The 19,245-nt window shown below is 42.2% G+C and overlaps 1 protein-coding gene across 11 annotated transcripts in view; it reads right to left on the reverse strand.

Annotated features, from left to right (window-relative positions):
* Positions 1–4,500: 4,500 nt before the first annotated feature.
* Positions 4,501–19,245, reverse strand: part of LOC117747422 (RAS guanyl-releasing protein 2-like) — a 38,264-nt gene continuing 23,519 nt past the window's right edge. For 7 of the 11 annotated variants that reach the window (XM_034556609.1, XM_034556611.1, XM_034556616.1 and 4 more), the window contains 4 exons: positions 14,453–14,489; positions 10,675–10,833; positions 10,066–10,128; positions 7,637–9,031 (listed from right to left, as the gene is read on the reverse strand). In XM_034556609.1, the coding sequence (XP_034412500.1) occupies positions 10,070–10,128; positions 10,675–10,833; positions 14,453–14,489 (255 nt within the window). In that variant the 3' untranslated portion in view covers positions 7,637–9,031; positions 10,066–10,069. Of the gene's footprint in view, positions 5,306–7,636; positions 9,496–10,065; positions 10,129–10,674; positions 10,834–14,452; positions 14,490–19,245 lie in introns of those variants that run through there. The other 4 variants (XM_034556614.1, XM_034556612.1, XM_034556613.1 and 1 more) reach the window with 4 other exon arrangements.

Below are 19,245 nucleotides of genomic sequence, written 5' to 3' on the forward strand. Positions count from 1 at the left end.
CAGCGCAACAACAAAGCTCTGTATGAATGCCACTGTAAGTAAGAATGTGACGCCAATTACATTTGGAATGACAATTAGCCTTATTGTTTTGATGGCGGTTTGTTCAAGCTGATGTGATTAGAACTTTCTCCCTTACAGCGCAAAATCTGTTTATTATATACAACAAGCAAGCAGGGCCTTTGAAATACTACACCTGATAAGGGTTGATTTATTTATGTATTGCATAGCTAATGTTGTTGAAATAACTACAAAGGTGGTAACAGCAATGAAAAAAAAATAATTGCACCGTTTGGTGGTTTAACTCTGCCCCCCTAACTTTGAGGAGGAGAGCATTGTAGGTTACGAAACATTCTTCGCGTGCTCCTCGCATGCTCCTCGCGTGCCCCTCGCGTGCTCCTCGCCATCCCACCGTAGTGTAGAGAGCGAGGTGAAAAGAGAGGAATTATTTATTAATAGTCCATCTCCCCAAACCTCTGTAAAACATCCTGTTGAGCTCCCTGAGGTGAGCGCTCAGCTTCAAAGCAATTAAAGCTGAGGTTATGAGAGAGAGAGAGAGAGAGAGAGAGAGAGAGAGAGAGAGCTCTCAGTTACTGTACATTCAGCTGTTATGCCCGGGAGGACGGGGGCCCTAAGCAAAATCACCCCATGTCAGGGATTCCTTGTCTGGGTTTAGAGCCCCAGTGAGCCTCGGCACCTCTCTGGGGGATTATGTAACCATAATATGTGAAAGTGACGATCTTCTCCCTTTCGGTCCCTCTGAGTCATGTTCAGAATTTGCAGGGAAAGGACCAAACTTTCTAACTTTCTGTCAAAAACCCTTCATACGTTGGAAAGATATTTAAATCAGATGGTGTGGAGATGCTAAACTGCCCTTGTACATAAATGGGTTACCACCTGCCCACTGCTGCATGCTAGGATATGCTCTGACCCCCAACAGACTCCAAATAGGAAAGATGTGTGTAACAAACAATTACAAACAACAACTTGTTGGCCAAAGACAGACAATAGCTATGAACAGAGGTGCGTTGCAGATTTTAATGTTAAATAAAAGACAATGGAAGAAATTCTGCACATTATTTTGATGACCCAAATATAGACTCTTGTGGCTCACCACTTGGTCTTTGGGAATGGCTGCTCTATAGCACCACTCTTACATGCAGGAGCAGTCAGAAGCTTCCTCACACGCCAGTCTACTCATAAACCATAAACCTCATAAACCAGCATGAAGCAAGGTTATGCATATAACCATCAGCAAGTGCTGTTAGGCATCATAAAGGCAGCTTAAGTGGTCTTTAATATAGGCCGGTTTTACATGCCTCGAGGGCTTTTTCTCATAAAAACCTGAAAGGCAATTCATTCTCTCACATGAGCTTGTAACATGTTAGCATTCTCTTTTGACCACAATGACAATATCAACATCTTTCGTTGAGGTGTTTTTTTTGTGCCTCCAAGAGCCTCATAACCCTTACATAATTGCCCACGGATGATGCGCTGTCCTGGTATACCCTGATGCACCTCCATTGTCTTCTTCTCTTTACAATCCTCTCATGTCACTCGCCATCTTCCGTTTAATGCCATGAGCTTAATTTGATCAGAGGGGGGGAAACAGGAGAAAGAGAGGACCTGTGAATAACTTATGAGTGCTCCCTCCTTGAAATTGAGGCATTATGATACGTATATTCGTTCCATCGCATTGCCATTCTGTGCCGTCATCAAGGTGGGTTATGCAACTGAACAGGCGGAGACAAAGTATTTTTGGGAAAGTCTGTATTTTCCTTAGAGGTACGAAGGAGGAGAAGCCTTGTCACCAGGACAAAGAAGATAATAAATAGAGCAAAAAAAGTCCTGAAGTGTCAAAGAGTTGGCAACCATCCTTGTACAGGAGGTATTGAAGAAGGCAATTATTTACAAGTAACTGGAGGGGAAATGGAGTACACTTCCTACCATCCATTTTCTGTTTATTCAGGTCCAGGTCTCAGTGGCAGCAGGTTTAGAGGTCCTCCAGCTCTTCCTCATGGGCAGATTATGAGACAGTGAGCACAGACATGCAGAAGGCCCCACCACAACTCCTCCATACATCTGTTATGGGAAATGCAACTTAAATATTACACACTGTTTCAATTTACTCCAGCAGATCAACATGTAATAAGATGTTCTACTTTTATCTCTCACTGTGATCCGAGAGGAGACATTTTGTGTGCAATTGTTGGACCATCGTCTCTGTTCCATTTCACCTCATTAATGTTGTGATTGGAGTTAGACAGAGAAAAAAAAAGACTCACAGACTTTAAGTAGTTGTAGTTGCTTTGTGTTTATTTGTAGTCATTTTGTGTCTCTTAGTTGCTTTTTGTCTATTTGCAGCTGCTTTGCAATTGTTTGGGTCTCATAGTATTCTTGAGTCTCACTGTAGTGGTTTTATCTTTCTTTGTGACCATTTTGAGTCTCTTCTTGCTTGTTTTGTAGGTCTTCACCCACAAAACAAGCAAGAAGAGACTCTGAGAGGCCCTGACATGTTCAGTAAGCCATAGAGATCCAAAGGGGTTCCAAAGCCAGACAGGATATGTATTCCCTCCTGTGTTCTCTGGATCGGCCCCAAGTCTCCTCCCAATTGGACGTGCCCGACCATACTGACACAGGGAGGCATTGAGAAGGCAGCCGATCATTTGCCTTAACCAACGTCCAGCAGTTCTATTCCAAGCACCTTCCAGACGCCCTTTGTAGGACGCTCATTTAGATCTCTTGATGCCACATTCTCAGGCTCTCTCATAACCGAAAGGCCCTTTCTGAGACCGCAACCTAGAGAAGACATATAAAACCAACACAGCCCAACACCGTCCCCTTTCCTCTGCAGTGATTTTTAACTACCTCAGCCAGAGAGACGGGCTCCCTCCTCCACAGTGTGTCTGTGAGTATGGTTAGGAGTTCTTTAAAGTGTTCCTTCCTCCACCCTCAGTCAGTCAAGATGAGCAGTTCCTGAGTCATCTGACAGTTTGCCAAACAAAAGTATATTTTCCATGGCGCCCAGGTAATCTTATCAACATTCAAGTTATTGCCTTCAGGATCATATACACTGCAGTCTTTCTGGCCTCATGGTATCTGGAGACCTCCATCTCTTTTTCAGTTTACTGGCTTGCTTCCTCCACCAGCAGCCACATTCTGTAACTACCTGGACCTACAGGTAAACCTAAATGTAAGCAGGTAACACTTGTTAACAACTACCGACAGCCACATTCTATACCTGGATTTACAGGTAAACCTGAATGTAAGCAGGTAACAATTGTTAACAACCACCTCAATTAGATCATTATTGACGGCAGGGGTTGGACCCCGGAAAGGGCAAACAGATTTGACTAATGTTAAAGGAGCCCAGTCTAATTCTTGGGGCTACTATGGTGTTTTTCCCTCGGCTTGATCTGGCTAACGCGCTCTGGGGGTACAAGTGTTAGCTGTTTCCACCGCTATGTTGGCATTCAAGGGACTGGGTTATGTATACCTCGGCAAAAGAGAATAAACCCAGTATTCATACAACATTGAACATGTCAAGGGATCTGGTCTGCGAGTGAAGTGAACGCCAAGGCGGAGGCTGAACAAGAGCCTCAGCCAGCTCAATCCGAGGGAAAAACACCTCAGTAGCCACAAGTATTAGACTGGGATCCTTTAACAGGTGAACATAACAATGTAGTGTTAAAGCGTTTTGAGTGGTTGGAAGACAAGAAAAGCGCTATAGAAGTACAGGTCCATTTTACTATTTTTCTTCACCATACCTCAGCTTTAAGTCTGGAATTGATAAATCAGTACATCATTTTATCCCTAATGAGTACCACAGGGATATGCAAGGAAATTCCACATGATTCATTGATATTGTATATATATTATTACATAATAATTCAAAACTCTGTGAGTGTATTTTTCTGTATGTATTGACCCTTGTATTCCTGGAAATGATAGCAGTCTTCTCAAATCTTCATGTTATTGTTATAAATTAGTTTTTAAATAAATGGATGTTCAAAAGGTACCAAGCATCGTAAACAATGGAAACTAATAAGACCCCACAGTAATAAACAATGTACAGTGTAACCTCCACACATACATCCTGTAAGCAACATCAAACAAACAAATGAATGAATAAAGGACCATAGGATTATTGAGGGGCTCTGGACTGAAAGCAGACTATCTGAAGTGTTGAAATATAACTTACCTCTCAGTGAGATGATAGCCTGCATTTAGAGAGAGAGAGCTCTGTATAGCATTCATTTATGCATGCATACTTTTATAGCCTATCATACCTCCACTTTCATGAATACCTCAAAGAAGGAGCGTCATATGCAGCAAAGCCCTGGTTTAAATCTTCAAATAACTGAGGGAATGAAAGGCAAAATGACTACGAAGTAAGCACAGGCGTACGCTTGTATGGAATTTTTTTATTTCCAGGGACCTCTTGACAGTGGCGACATGGCCATGCAGGTTGTACGAAGATAAGTGACGAGATGCAATCTGCATCAGTTAAAACATACATGCTGAGGGTTACTTTCCTCCCTTCGTTTTCTCACCCCTTTTGCTTTTGCTATTAAATATGTGAGCCATCCTGCCTGCAGATGCTCGGCCATTGATTTTATGTCAACCTTCCGGATCGCAACTTGATTTGGTATCAGCGATGGCTAAATGAGACTTCTCCAGATCGCAGCAGAGAGAAGTGTCTCACGCTGAATATCTTCAGGTAGGTAAATATGTATTTGTTGCAATGATGGCAGCATGGTTTCTGTGTTTGAATGAGCTTCACTAAGTGCTTCTAGTATGTTGTCTTCCACCAGAGCCTGATGTTACGAGGTATTTAGTATAAGTAAGTATAACACATAGCGTTGGTTACCGTCTCCTCTTCTCTTCATTTCAGGAAGTGATTAAAAAAAAGAACACACTATTAAGTCTGATGATTGAAATGCTTTTAAAACCTTTTTTAACATTTCACAGTAGAGCCAGCAGGTCCGGGCCACATCCCACCGGCTTTATTTGGCATAAGTTACATGTTCTTGAAGCAATATTCATCATAACTGATTCAACTCTAATGAGGATTCGAACCCCCTGTCGTGACGAGTGCTTTGTTGACTTTGTTGTGTGGAGCTGCTTCTTGAATGTGGACAAAGCACATCCACCGGAGCCCATTTTTACTTGTTTGCGCTTGCCGTCCACTTTGTTTACGACGTTTGAATTTCCCCTTGAATCGTGAGGTGTCAACAAAACAATCATAGCACAACTGAGAATCTGCAAGCGAACTGTTGCGGCAGCAGCGGTCCTCCTCAGTCTGCCTCTGTGTGTGGGCGAAAGAGACAGAACTGTCAGCTTATAAATAAAAACAACAACCATGAAGCAACATTTGATTTGATTTACTGAGCGCCTCTGCTTGTGCATATGCAGGGGATTGATTTTATGAGAAGTAACATATAAACGACAGAGAAACGGAGCACTGTTATCTGCATTGTGATGCTGCATTGTGATTCATCATAAACCATGACAGGGGGGGCTCTGTGTTCTGCCACAACACTGGCAGCGTTCCCACCCTAATCCTGCCTCGGCATGCGCCCTCAGCTTCAGCTCCACATTGCCACCAAGTGGTAGACATGGCCCATGACCCCACTTTGGTGTGAGGTTAACAGCTCCAGATGCTTGCAGTCAGTGCACCACAAGGGGACAGCATTGCAGATGCAGGTGTCATGGTGGGTTCAAAAAGATGAGCAGGCGTCAGATCATGGCGGGGCTTGGCGGAGGTTCCAGTTGTTGATGACCGGACATCAAATCAATAATCCGTTCATTAGTCTTACGAGAGGAAATCTAGGAGGGATCTGCTGCTCAAACAAATCAATATTGCATTCAGTTACTTACTCAATGTGCCAAATCCTTTTTTCTCCACCCATAACCTTTTAAGTGTATCTCTAGATGCTAAAATGCCTACCTGCCAATATCTCTGGCACAAATAGCCAATCAGGGTGATGAGCATTGCAAGTCTAATTGCACAGGACTATAGAGCATCTGTTGAGGGGGAAATTAAATTTTTACGTTTCAACTGTCAGGCCCCCAAATCTTTCCTTTCCTTGCGATCAAGGTCACAGTGTGAGAGCGCAAATAACGAATGAGCCTATTCCTCTCCTGTCCTCATTACTATGTAATTAGCTGCCGTGCTATTCAACTTCCCTCATTTCAGACTGTTCAGATCGATATCACACAGGCTGCCCAGTAAATGGCTGTGCTGCTGGGAGGGCTTTTCTATAGCTGAATGGGAGGTATCAATCACTGGGCCTAAAAGAGACATTCAATGCTATAGAAGCGACGACCACACACACACACACACACACACACACACACACAAACACTTTAAGGCACAATCGCACAGGCTTTGGAGGAAAAGTGGCAGTGGAGAGTGTGATATTTCAAAGAGGGTATTATGTTAGAGTGTCAGGTTTACGACATAACTCCCGCTTCTTTTTGTCTACCCTGTATCGACTGATATTGAGGCAAAGACACAAATCTGGAAATCTTGACTTCATTGCTTGCATAGACATTGCCGAGCATGTGTCCTGTCTGTCTGTGTGGAGTCTGCATACTCTTCCTTTGCTTCTCCTTCCTCTTGTGGTCGATGCTTCCTTGTATCTTTACTAATAATGGACCCAGTGTTTTGGTTGCATAACAGTTGCGTAATCCCGCTGTTACCACTGAATGCATATATGTGTGTGACAGAAGTCGATAAGCCAAGTTATGAACAGATCACCTCTCACACGCATCAGTATACATTTGCACATGTAGGCCAATGAGATGAGGCAATACCCCTACAACTGACATTGTTCATTATAGGTGCGCTATGGCAAATGAATAATACTTCATGCACAGACCTACAGTTCTCCAGCTCGTTGTTGGCCGACACATGAGAGCTTTAGCAGTATCACAGCCCCGGATGAGATATAAGCCGGCTCGAAGGCTGGATATAGCCGGATCGATGTCCTCCCATTGAGGGGAACATACAGAGTGGCAGCCGGGCACTCAGAGGCCCAGACTGACTTCATCTCTGATAGTAATTAGATGTGGCACCTACTGCAACGGCTCTTTCAGGGCTGGTTATTAATGTTTATAACAGACATTCAGAGGACACTGGATCATATTCGCATGAAGGATGGCGGCAGTGCGTGGTGGCAGTTGTAGAATGGATTTCAACATCTGGATGAGTGTGTTTTGGGAGGGGATGTGGTTATAGGTTTAGTTGTGTCACAATTGCTGCGAAACTTCTCCATTGGAAAGGGTGGAGTAATGTCTTATTCGACTGAACGATTTTGAATTGTCTTCAATGCAGTGGTTTTTCAGGTTGAGTTTTAATAAAGGTTTTAATTACCTAAGATTTGCCAAGTTTTTCCAACCCAGATAATAGTTCTGAAAACATAATTTCTTCTAGGTAAAATATTAAATGTCCAGCTTTCACCTAGGATGACCAGTATTAACACAAATGCAAATAAGTAATTGTATTTGTAGATCAAAGCAGCTTCTGGAAGCTGAAATGATCCTGTGTGAAAGTGGAAGTGAGGAGAAATCCATGGGAATACAACTTCATCCATTAGAACACAAGTGTCCAATTTCAGAGAGACAAGACAATATATAGGAGTGATGCCTGCGGCATTTAATACTGGGGAACAACAAGGAGTAGCATGACATCAGTCTGAAAGATTCATTCACAGAATGACAACAAACATCTTTCGTCAGGCGGGCGGTGACACAGAAGGACCGAATGTAAGCTATTCATACAGAAACATAAATACCAGCGTCGGAGGAGTCTCATTCAATAACAAAACCAGCACTTAACAATATGGCACTCTAAATCTGAATTAATCTCTCTACAGGCACAACTGTCTGGAATCTCAACACTTTATTTGTTCCTAAATAAAAAAAATCTACATTAACAAATACTAAATAAAAAAGCTCCAGTTTGGCTAGAGAATAGAGCCAGGAAAGGAGAAGCATGCAGGATAGAAACAGCAAAACACAACTGGCATTAAAACAGATTCTCAGGGAAACAATATAACATTTATACACTGCTGTCAAATAAAAAAGTTTCATTATTGTTATTCTTACTGACGCTCTCAGAACTCCGAGGCTCAAACAAAAACTGACGGAGGATTCGTGGCAAGTTAGCCAGCATCCGGCTCTCATGCAGTCTTTATTGGGGAAACAAGGTCTTCATCTGACAGTTAGTGCTACATTCACTATACTGCAAGAGGATGGATCATCGATCAGTGCACTGGTACAAGACAGTACTGAATACTGAAAACAACACCACAGAAATAACTATAGGACAGTTACTGATATTCAGGTAAACATGACAAAAAATATATACCATTGTTCAAAGTCCATCATAATTATAGCTGTCCACACATTCATTTCAGCCGCTTCCTTTGTTGCTTTTGTCATCATGCTTCAGACGGGCACCACAAATCAACAATATTTCATCTGACGTCAAAATTGGTCCTATTATTGGTCCACTGAAATGTATTGCAAAACAAGATGATAAACAACACAAAGCAGCACTTCTCAGACAAAGAAGACAGGTGTCTGGGGGGCAGGTTTACATTCTTGGCAATAACAGCACCTCTTTTATGTTGTAAAGAAGAAGAAAAGAAAGTAGAGAGACATTCCAATTTGCGGCAAATTGCACTCAAATTATAAACTCCACTCACTTTAACGTTCCCTAGAAAATAAAATGTTGTGGATTTTTTTGGGGGTGTTTTTTTGTCTTTTTTTACATATACTGTAGTTTGCTCTTGGCCAAAGACAGAATAAAAATGCAGACATATAAATCATACAAAGACATTCCATTTCCATCGGTCGTCACATTGCAGTATGTGTCCACTGGGGGGCAGCACCTAGGTGTCCTGGCATGTGCTCAGTGCAAAGGCTCAGCACTGAGGAGGGTTGTAAAACTGACAGACGGCAGCACACACTGGGTCTGGCTCCGGTCTGACAGTCGCTTCTCGCATGCCAACCGTTGTAAGGGATTCTAAAATAGAGAGACTGTCACTTGCCTGCTCATCAAAATCTACTTAAGTTCAAGGCCCCTGTGAGAATTGTGACTTTTACGATCCAGCAGGACAGGATAGTGCTGAAAGAGTCGACGTGGAGATACATCAGCGCTGTGATAAAAGTGTGTAATGGCAGTGTCCCGTACGAGGTTGGATCACCAGGGCCCAACAGTCTCTGTGTGTCAGTTAGAGAGCAGCAATCTGAATATATTGGTTTGGAAATATGGAAATATGCCCCAATTAATAAATTAATATCTGGCCTTAAGGTAGCCATTCTTATCTTATATGTCTGTATTAAAATATAGTTTTCAGACCTTTATTATTTCAGTTGTGTTCAATCAAATTGAAGACAAACTAACTGATCTTGAATGCTTTGAGGCCCTTCATAGGTAGAAACCGTTTTATGTTTCAGTTGATGATTTGCATCAAGTTATGCAGTGACCTGAAATATTTAAAGAAATTAAATTGTTTTCAGGTTTTTATTTTCATGGTTATGTCCAATCACCTTTTTTTGCTGTGTAAAATACTAATTAGTTTCACATCTGCAGGCCTGTAAAATATATATTCAAATTGAGCAATCTGAGAAGACAAGTTGCTCTATGATATAATTCATAATGATATGCAATCTGTGATGCAAGGTTATTAGTATACATCGCAGTATACTTAAGGGTCACAAGCCAAAGAAGTTGGTAGATGACATCAAGGTATTTTGAGAGTCAAATTTTAAAGGAATAGGTAAACATTTCGGGAAATACCCGTATTTGCTTTTTTCTTGCAGCTCCCATATCGGAGATACTGGCTTCACTTCTTTAATTAATTAATGTACACTTTATTGATCCCCGTGGGGAAATTCTTCTCTGCATTTAATCCATCCTAAAGATCTTAACATAATGCTATCCATAATGAGTATTAACTACAAACACGACACAGACACAACAACAATGTCAGTAACAATCAAAGTGTGAGAATAGGAGGACTTTTCTTCAGCAGCCAAAGTGAACGTCTCTCTCACCTGGTTATAGGTGGACATCAAACACTCCTTCCTCCAGTGTCTCTATATCCTCTTCAGCAATCACTGATGGAAACAGAGAAGGTTAGGGAATACAAATAGATGGGTCAAATCAATTGAAAATGCCTAAACAATACCCAAAGCTAATGAACGTGTGTGGCCTTCATCTGTTTACGATGCCAACTCATTAATCTTGCAGCATGGTCCGGATATAAAACATAGCCAGGCAGGGCACCACTTCTGCTAACTGCTAACGTCTGATGAGAACACCTCATCTGTGAGTCACTGGCGTCGCTGTGATGGGTCAATCACATTTCCATTGCAAATCATCCTCGATGGTTTGAGAATATCTTCCAAATGTCAGTGCTCCATATGCCCAGAGGAAGACAAAAGCACCCTTCAGAAAGTGGAGGTTTTGTAGAAATCTCTCTACGCTATTCTGAGAGGATCAAAAGAACATTCGATTTCCTACCACTGTTGTTACACAATAGGGTGTTGTACAGGTTACGATATTGTATCTTGCCTAAAACTGATCCAGATAATGAAACTATTTCAAGTCTAAAAAATACCATTAATCCGTTTTGATTTTGATCCCATTAATATGACAAGCACCTGTGTTCTGCAGGCTGTGTGGGGTGTTGGCAGGTGGAGGGAAGCTGTAGGATCTGGCCTGGAGGGCCGGCGGCGTCTCGTGGCTTATGCTCTTTGTCCTCTTCCGGCACTCCACGGCCAGGCGGCTTCGGCAGGCCTTGTGGCAGTTCACCCCGCAGGCTGCCGCCGAAGAGTTCATGTGGCGGGAGAAGGACGGCGGCAAAGAGAGGTGACGGGAAAGGAGGAGAGGGCGATGGGGTCGGAGGAGAGGGAGGGAGAGGCGCCGAGAGAGGAGGCGAGAAGGGAAGAAGAAAGGGGAAGTCGGGGAGCGAGGGGGAGAGAGAGGGAGAGGGTCAGACGGAGGGACGGGTGCAGACAGAAACATCGAGGCCAACGGAAGGGCCAGCGGTGACAGGGAGGAGCCTCGACGCGCCATGCACACACACGAGCACTGGCACACACACACACTGAGGCCGACCGTGCCTGACAACAACTCTGTCAACCAGGGGGAGTCTAAGAAGAGCGGAGCAATGGGTCATTGAGCAAGGCATTATGAAAGCATGTGAGTCAAAGAATCTGAACACACACACACACACACCGTAGTGTAGTTTTGTCATAATGACCAACATTTCCTCTCTCCTTGACACCACCGTGAAAGATTTCCCTCAACATGTAGGGACCTTTGAACTGTTTATGGAATAGTCCCAGTGAAATACTAGTAAAAGACACTCTTTTTTCTATATAGTTATTCTAAATGGTTGTGGTCCGATTCCTACCCTTACACCATGCCGCTGGAGGCTCATGCTTTACTGATGGGCCCCCTGGAGTGAAGGGAGGCCCACGGTAGAACCAGAACCAGAACTGTGCGGGGCACACTGTCAGACTGCAGTACATTTAGATTTTTCTAAAAAGGGACTCTGGTGCTCGGGAACAATACCGCTTTTGTCCACAAGGACTTCTGAAAAGTTTGACATTGCCACCTCTTAAACATTATAACAGGCTTGTTAGAAGACAACATTTTTCATTTTTTATTGCACTTTTCATTCAAAACCCTTTCTTTGCAACTGGTCACTGCACTTTTATCTCTTGGTTTGTTGCTGACTTTGCTCTGTTATTATGACCTTAGCTCAGTGTCTATATAACACCCACCCGCTAGAATAAGCCTAAACTGGTTTATAGGAATAGTTTGACATTTTGCAAACTACACTTACTCGTTTTCTTGCTGAGAGCTACACTAGAAGATCGATATCACCTTCAATTAAATATCAAGCTATACAACGAGCAGCTGGAGAGCATACTAGCTTAGCATAAAGCCATGGCTCTGCACAGCAGTTTCAACGGAGAGGGTCAAAGACAGGAAGAGGATGAAACTGTGATACAAGAGAACACCGGCATTGTGACAACACACCTATTCAAACACCCCAAAATGCCTTTCATATCTAAGTATAATATCTAAAGTTTACCGCCGCAAAACACACAATCAACTACACACACACACTCACACTCACACTCACACTCACACTCACACTCAGCTCCTGCACTGTAAAGGGTAATTCATTTTAATTATGTCCCCGCCGTGCTCTCTACCTCCCTGAGTACGGGCTAACAATGGTAATGGGGATGAATGGTGAGGGATCTCTCTCATTGACTTCCTCTGGTCTCATTAATGCACTGGAACAAGCCAGAACACTCCCAGTCAGACTGTAGAGGAGAGGAGATGGGAGGTTTGAGGGCCATTGTGTGTTTGTTTGCTCTCTTCTCCCCTTCCTGCTATTTGTTGTATAAGCATGTCTTTCTTTTAATAACTATGACTTTAGCAACAAAAAAACTCAAAATAAATATCACAAACCAAACCCCACTTGATATAAGTAGAACATGTCTCGGAAACTAAGAAATTAGGCGATGATGAAATAATTATTGTTTTTTCCTCACACAACACTGCAAGACCTCAAAGGCCCCAAGGAGCATGACTTACTCAAGTTGCTAAGCAACAGAAATGTTTGCAAGCTTTTCAATTAGCGTTAGTCCACCTGAGATGAACCTGAGTGTATAGGGAAGGAGTTCATGTTGTGAATGAGAATGAACAAGCGAGAGTTGGGGATTGAAATGCTTGTGTTTCAAGAGAAGGAGGAGGAAGTGAATGCATGTCATCCTCTGACACACAATGAGTGTATATGTGCACATTTCTCTGGCTATTATTCCATGGCTACAGCAACACACACAATGAGTGTATACGTGCACATTTCTCTGGCTATTATTCCATGGCTACAGCAACACTTTGTGTTGAAGAGTCCCTATAGTTATGTGTAACAGCGTTACCTAAATACATTTTGTAATTGTAATCCATTACGTTACAGACAAATAACATGTAATTCAATTAAAGTTACTAGTCAAAATGTTGGTGATTACAAAGAGTAATGGAATAGTTTAAATCCCAATGTATTCCCTTCCGGGAAAAAGCTTTATAGGTAGAATATTACATCATCATTCTGATGCTTTGCAACACTATCAAGGGTTAGATGGCTTACAAGGAGCTGCAGAATGTGTTTGTCCATTTATTTGTCAGAATGCGCTTAACTCTGCCATTAAAGTCAATGCACGTTGCTCTGAGCAGCCAGCAACCGGTCTTTCAGTGCTGGAAATTAAACATTATTTTCCTTCTGAAAGACTCCAATATTACTGTTCAGTGTAAAGCTTAACCAGCAGGAAATAATCTGTCAACATCCAAATGCTCCAATGTCGAACCTAAGGTAACTTTATTCAAAGTTACATTGATAGTAAATAAAAATCAGTAATCTATAACCTATTACATTTCAAAAGCAACCTTCCCAACACTACCTTCTAATTTATTCCACTAAATTATAAACCAATGCTTGTGCCAGCAAATAACTGAACAAAGGAAGCTGGGACACACACACACACACACACACACACACACAGACACACACTTGAGCTTTCAACAGTCATTTAAACTAATGTGTTGACCAATTGACACAGCAATGAAATGCTGCCAGTAAAATTTGTGCCCACTCTAACTTCTCCCATTCATAAAGCTGAGCTGTAATCAATCACTTCTCGAAAGGCTCTGGCAGATGGAAAACTGGCATATTTTGCATTGTAGATTTTGGCATTGTTTCCAACATTTTTGCTTGACATCTGGGTGGAAATATATGCTGTGCAAGTTATTTAGTGCACTGAACGTCTGCAGATTATCACTACTTAAATTGTTGGTGTCCCATCCACAGAGGTAAAAGAAGCCGTTTGATTGTGTTTTTGAGGCGGAGAAGAGGCCTGGAGATGTTGGTAGTTGCCTGTGTGTACGTGCATCTGTGAAATGAACCAGCTTCTCCAAACACTTGCCCACTGGGAGCCGTGAAGGATACATAATAGTGCATTGTGTGTAGTATGGTCTCAGCTGATGGAGCTAATCCAGCGGTTGGTGAACATATATTTAAAGAGCGTGCTATATTTGTCATGGTTTCTGTGTTGATGACATTTACACAGCACTCTGTGGATATTTGTCTACAGAGGGCTTGTGTCTGTGTGTGTGTGTGTGTGTGTGTGTGTGTGTGTGTGTGTGTGTGTGTGTGTGTGTGTGTGTGTGTCTGTGTGTGTCTGTGTGTGCGTGTGTGTGCGTGCGTGTGTGTGTGTGTGTGTGTGAGAGAGTGTGTCTGATGGCTGGGAAATCGATGGCGTCAAAAGGAATTGCTAATTCTTTGAAGTGTTCACCCTTCTGGGGTGGAACACACACATCTGCGCAGCAGACACAGAGTCAGATGTGTACGCATTGCTCTCTCACCTTTACACTTGTAGCCTTGCTTGTAGAAGCCCCATATCTGCAAAGAGACGGAAAGGAACAAAAAAGGTGTTAATTAACGTGTGTTTTTATTTCAGCGGGGTCGTGGAGCAGTTCCTTATAGGGATCTGAGCTGACAGAAGGTAGATGTTGAAAGTCCACCATTCTTTTGCAATTCAAATGCTTTAAAAAGAGCAAAAACGTTGCAGACACATTGACTGTTTTATCAACTGCGTTTTCAAAAATCGTCAGCACTTTGGAAATTATTCTGAATCTGGTGGTGAATCTGTGGTGACTGGAAACTAAACTGTTAGTATGAAAGCCAAGCTGCAGAGAATAATAGAAAAACATGAATAAAATCATAAAGTGATCATATAGTGATTGATCTGAATTTTCTGTTTCTTGTTATAAATGTTCCTCAAAGGTTTTGACCAGTTGTGGAATAAAACAAAGTACATTTACTCAAGTACAAATTAGCGGTACATGCACTGTACTAATTTCCTTCTACTTTATACTTCTATTCTTTTTTTTACTCCACCACATCTAGCTTGAGTTCATTTTCAATTTTCCATCCACATCTCCACATTTGGAGAACGTGTATATTGCTGATAAGGATAAAGTGTTCCTTTATGTATGCAACTTGTTCAGCTAAATAAACTATTTTATAAGCTTCTTCGATCAACTGGAAATGCACAAAGCTGAAAACTTGGCAGTTGTTCTTTTTAGAGACACATGGTTCTCACGGGACAGCAACGCTACAAACCTATCATAGAATATGATGCTAAACTAGCCAACAGTACATAATGAAATGTACTAGAAACAGTATTACAACTAGCCCGCCTCCAACTAGTCCAGAATGCAGCAGCTCGGCTTCTGAATGGTTATAACAGACGGCATCACATTACTCCAGTCCTGGCCTCTCTCCGCTGGCTCCCTGTTAGTTTCAGAATTGATTTTAAGATTTTGCTGCTCACTTTTAAAGCACGCCTGGGTCTGGCCCCAAGCTACATCATTGAAATGTTAGCCCCATATGAGCTAGCTCGCAGCCTTAGATCCTCCGGTGGGGCCCTTCAAGGCCCTTCTGGCCGTTCCAAAGTCAAGGCTTAAATCAAAGGGTGACCGTGCTTTTGCCATCAGAGCCCCTCGACTTTGGAACGACCTACCTGAGGGGATAAGACTAGCAGAATCAGTAGCTTCTTTTAAATCACTTCTTAAAACCCATTTTTATAGAACTGCTTTTAAGTGATGTCGTCCTTTTATGCAGTTTCCCCTTGTTTCCCCTATTTTAGTTTGTCTGTTCTGCTTTATTTTGTATTTGTAATTTTCTATTCCTCTATTGTGTTCATTGCCTCTTGTATTTTCTGAAATGTTTACTTGTATTGACGTTATGTTTTTACCTTGCGTATATGTAGAGCACTTTGTAAACTCTGTTTTTAAAGGTGCTATATAAATAAATGTATTATTATTATTATTACGCAACATACGTGTTAATGCAGCATTGACCTAGAATCATCATATTTAATAGTCAAACACTGACAGGGCCTTTTTACTGCATAATCAGTACTTTTACTTTTAACATGTTAAGTTAATTTTGCTGACTTTAACTTAAGTAAGGCTTTGACTTTTACTTGTGGTGGAGTATTTTTCACATGGTGGTATTAGTACTTTTACTAAAGTACGCCTACTGCTTTTGACACACTAGCTTCATTATGGGTCTTGTTTAGTTTCATACTTTTCAGACTGCTATTAGTGTCTGTTCATTTCACTAGTGTGAAAACCAGCAATACTTCAGTGTGAGCTAAAAACTTTTAGAAAGTCTTCACTTTACAACGTACATGTGCCTCTTTTTTCTGTTGTAAGCCACCTTTGAGTCTCTCAGCAGTGGCGAGCAGTGAACGGAGTTAATGGAAACCAATAACTGCCCTGAGGGAAGGAAATGTAGCTAAAAACATGTGCTTTAGGAAGTGGTTGGCAGTAAAGAGAAAGCTAGCAAATTAATGGCCTCAAACACGTTAAAACATCCGTATAGCTCACATCTTGATATACCCCAGTCAGGCTGGAGAAAAGAGAAGATGATGTGCAATGGTACAGAGAGAGAGAGAGAGAGAGAGAGAGAGGAGGTCGGTGGGACAGAGGGGGTGGAGGGGGAACGAGATCAAGCGGGACACAGGGAGAGCACAGACAGTAGGGGAACAATGACATGAAAGAGCCGGGCTGGAGATCACACACTGTCCTGGCACATCTGAGGAGGCACAAAATATCCTGACCTCTCCTCACACACACACACACACACACACACACACACACAGCGGGGAAGCCGTGAGCGCAGCCAGAGGCGGTGCAACAAAGAGAAGTCAGTTAGGAGCAGAACATCTAAACACCATCATCATCACAGCTCTGCCGTGACCTTTACTGTCTCCGTGGACTGAAAAACACAACGTAGGAGCTGGAAACAGGACTTCAGCACAATTTATTTATTTATTATGAATCTAGATATGAGTTGGCACTGTGCTACTTTATTATATTTTCAACATTAAATATCCACTTTCTGATGTCTCCAGGTAAGCAAGTCAATCAAATGAAGGAAACCGTGCTGTTAAAGCTATAAAAAGTGCCCTATCTCTTCCTACCAGACTTTACAAGTGTCTACAATCACATGTTCTTTGGTTCCTGCTCTCTTGGATTCTAAGAGCAGGCCAAAAAACTGACTCATCGAGGACAGCTTCCACATGACCTGAGCTAAAATAATTCACGTTAGCATTTTTAGCCTTCAGATTTTGAAAAGTGGTTTCAAATGTGTGAACAGGTGGGATTTGATAGCTTCCTCAGGACACATGTAACCATTACATAAAGAAACACAACATGTGCAGCGATGAACTTCTTTGAAATAACATTATATCTGCAGTCGTTGGAGCATCTTTGTGCTTTTTGCCATTGTTGGTTGATCAGAATTACCTGTTTCTTTCCACATCGGTAGTCTTACTTATTTAGTACTAAACAATATAATAATTAACCACATTTTGTCATGTTAATCTTCAGAATATGTTAATTTATAAAGTAAATGCTTGGGTTTATTTATTTATCATCAGTTAAATATGGAGCTGGAGCTTAGCTTAGCTTTGTTTAGCTTAGCGTAAGGACTGTAAAAGGTGGTGAGACGGCTCGCCTGGTTCAGACCAAAAGTCCAGTCAGTCTGCCTACTCGTGCCTCTACAGCTCACCTCTAAGAAGACGTAACAAGAGATTGTTTGACAAATGATCCTTGTTCAGATACTTTGAAGCTAAACTGTCAGAAGCCAAAAGAGACATCTTTACAGTCTCTCATATAAAACTCTCCGAGCCCCACCTGTCTACGATTATGGATCTCTGCGTTAATATCCGCTTTGCATCTTTCGCTCAACTTCAGGTGAAATGTGATCTCCCTCCTGGTCACTTGGTCTTGCGTCTGCAAATTAGTAATTTTGACAGGCAGTCTCAAACATTCAAGCCCTTAATTTTACAGTTGGTTGGTCTTTTCCCCAGGCAACCCTTTCACTCCACATTAAAAAGGGACGGATTAAGGATGCTGGTGAGGGGATTCCGGTTGAGTCATGGGCTAGATATGATCAAAGCACGTTCCGTCAATGCTAAACTTTCACTCCAGTTTATAGGCACCCATCGGTTGCACCTTTCCAAGACCAAACTGAACAGAATATTTCCCTCGTTCTCTGCTACCTGTGACAAGTGTGATTTGAGTGACCCCTCGGCCATCTTTAGCGGTCTTGCCCCAAGCTCAAGAGTTCTGAGATGACATTCTCCACTTGTACAGCGACATATGCAGCATAGAGATAATATCTCTATGTGATATTGGACTCTGTCTGTTTCTGTTCCTCAATCCAATTGTGGACATTTAATTGTACGGATTGTCGCATATGTGAGAGATGATGGATGTGTGCTTCTTCTGTGTACTGACAGTTTGTTTTATTTGGCTTCACAATTCATGTCTATTCATGTTTGTTCAGTTTAGTTGTTTGTGTTGTAAAAAAGGGAGAATGTCATGAATAAAACATTTGGGGGGGGGGAAATGGCACTGCGGGCCTCCAGCTATAAACTTGCCGTACTCTCCTGAGATGCAAAAACAAACCCCTCACACACATTGTGATGCGTCTTCTGGCTTTGTGCATTTAGCTAAAAGCATCCGTGTGCAATTAATTAAGATGTAAGGCCAAAGGGGGCTGCAGGCAGAACAGCATAAGATTATGAAGATCCATGTGACAGTAGAGGTGAGTGAACTCTGCAGTGTTTACCGGCTTGGCTTGTACAGCGCTTTCTTTTTCTTTTTTATCTTTTGAGGCGAGTGTTGAAAAAATGGGCTGCGGGAAAATATTGTTTTTGCACAGGAACCAAAGAGGAAAGCACAAAGCAGGCCAAAGAGGAAGTGGCTAGTGTATCTACCTCTGCCACCCACACACACACGCACACACACACACACACACAGGAAGAAGCACGCTGCCAGAGTCCTTATCTTTCCCTGCTCTCTATTCAGAGTTTCCCCTCATGATGGTTTGAAAATGCTGGAGCTTCCCCTGGAGAGCATGTGTGTCTGAATGAGTGCTAATCAAAGTCTATACATATAATCTATGGCGTGCTTCTCGCTCGCTAGCATTTGACACAAATGAATGGAACATCATCTCCGTGTCTGCAGCTCCATATGAGAGCCCTGTTCCTGTTCTCATTACAGATGAGTGCTGACTCACTGGCAGTGTCTCCTTGGGGGTTTGGGGGGAATGTTTAGGACCAGAAGACACACACATACAC

The sequence above is a fragment of the Cyclopterus lumpus genome, chromosome 18 (assembly GCF_009769545.1).
Source record: "Cyclopterus lumpus isolate fCycLum1 chromosome 18, fCycLum1.pri, whole genome shotgun sequence".
NCBI classification, from domain to species: Eukaryota; Metazoa; Chordata; class Actinopteri; order Perciformes; family Cyclopteridae; genus Cyclopterus; species Cyclopterus lumpus.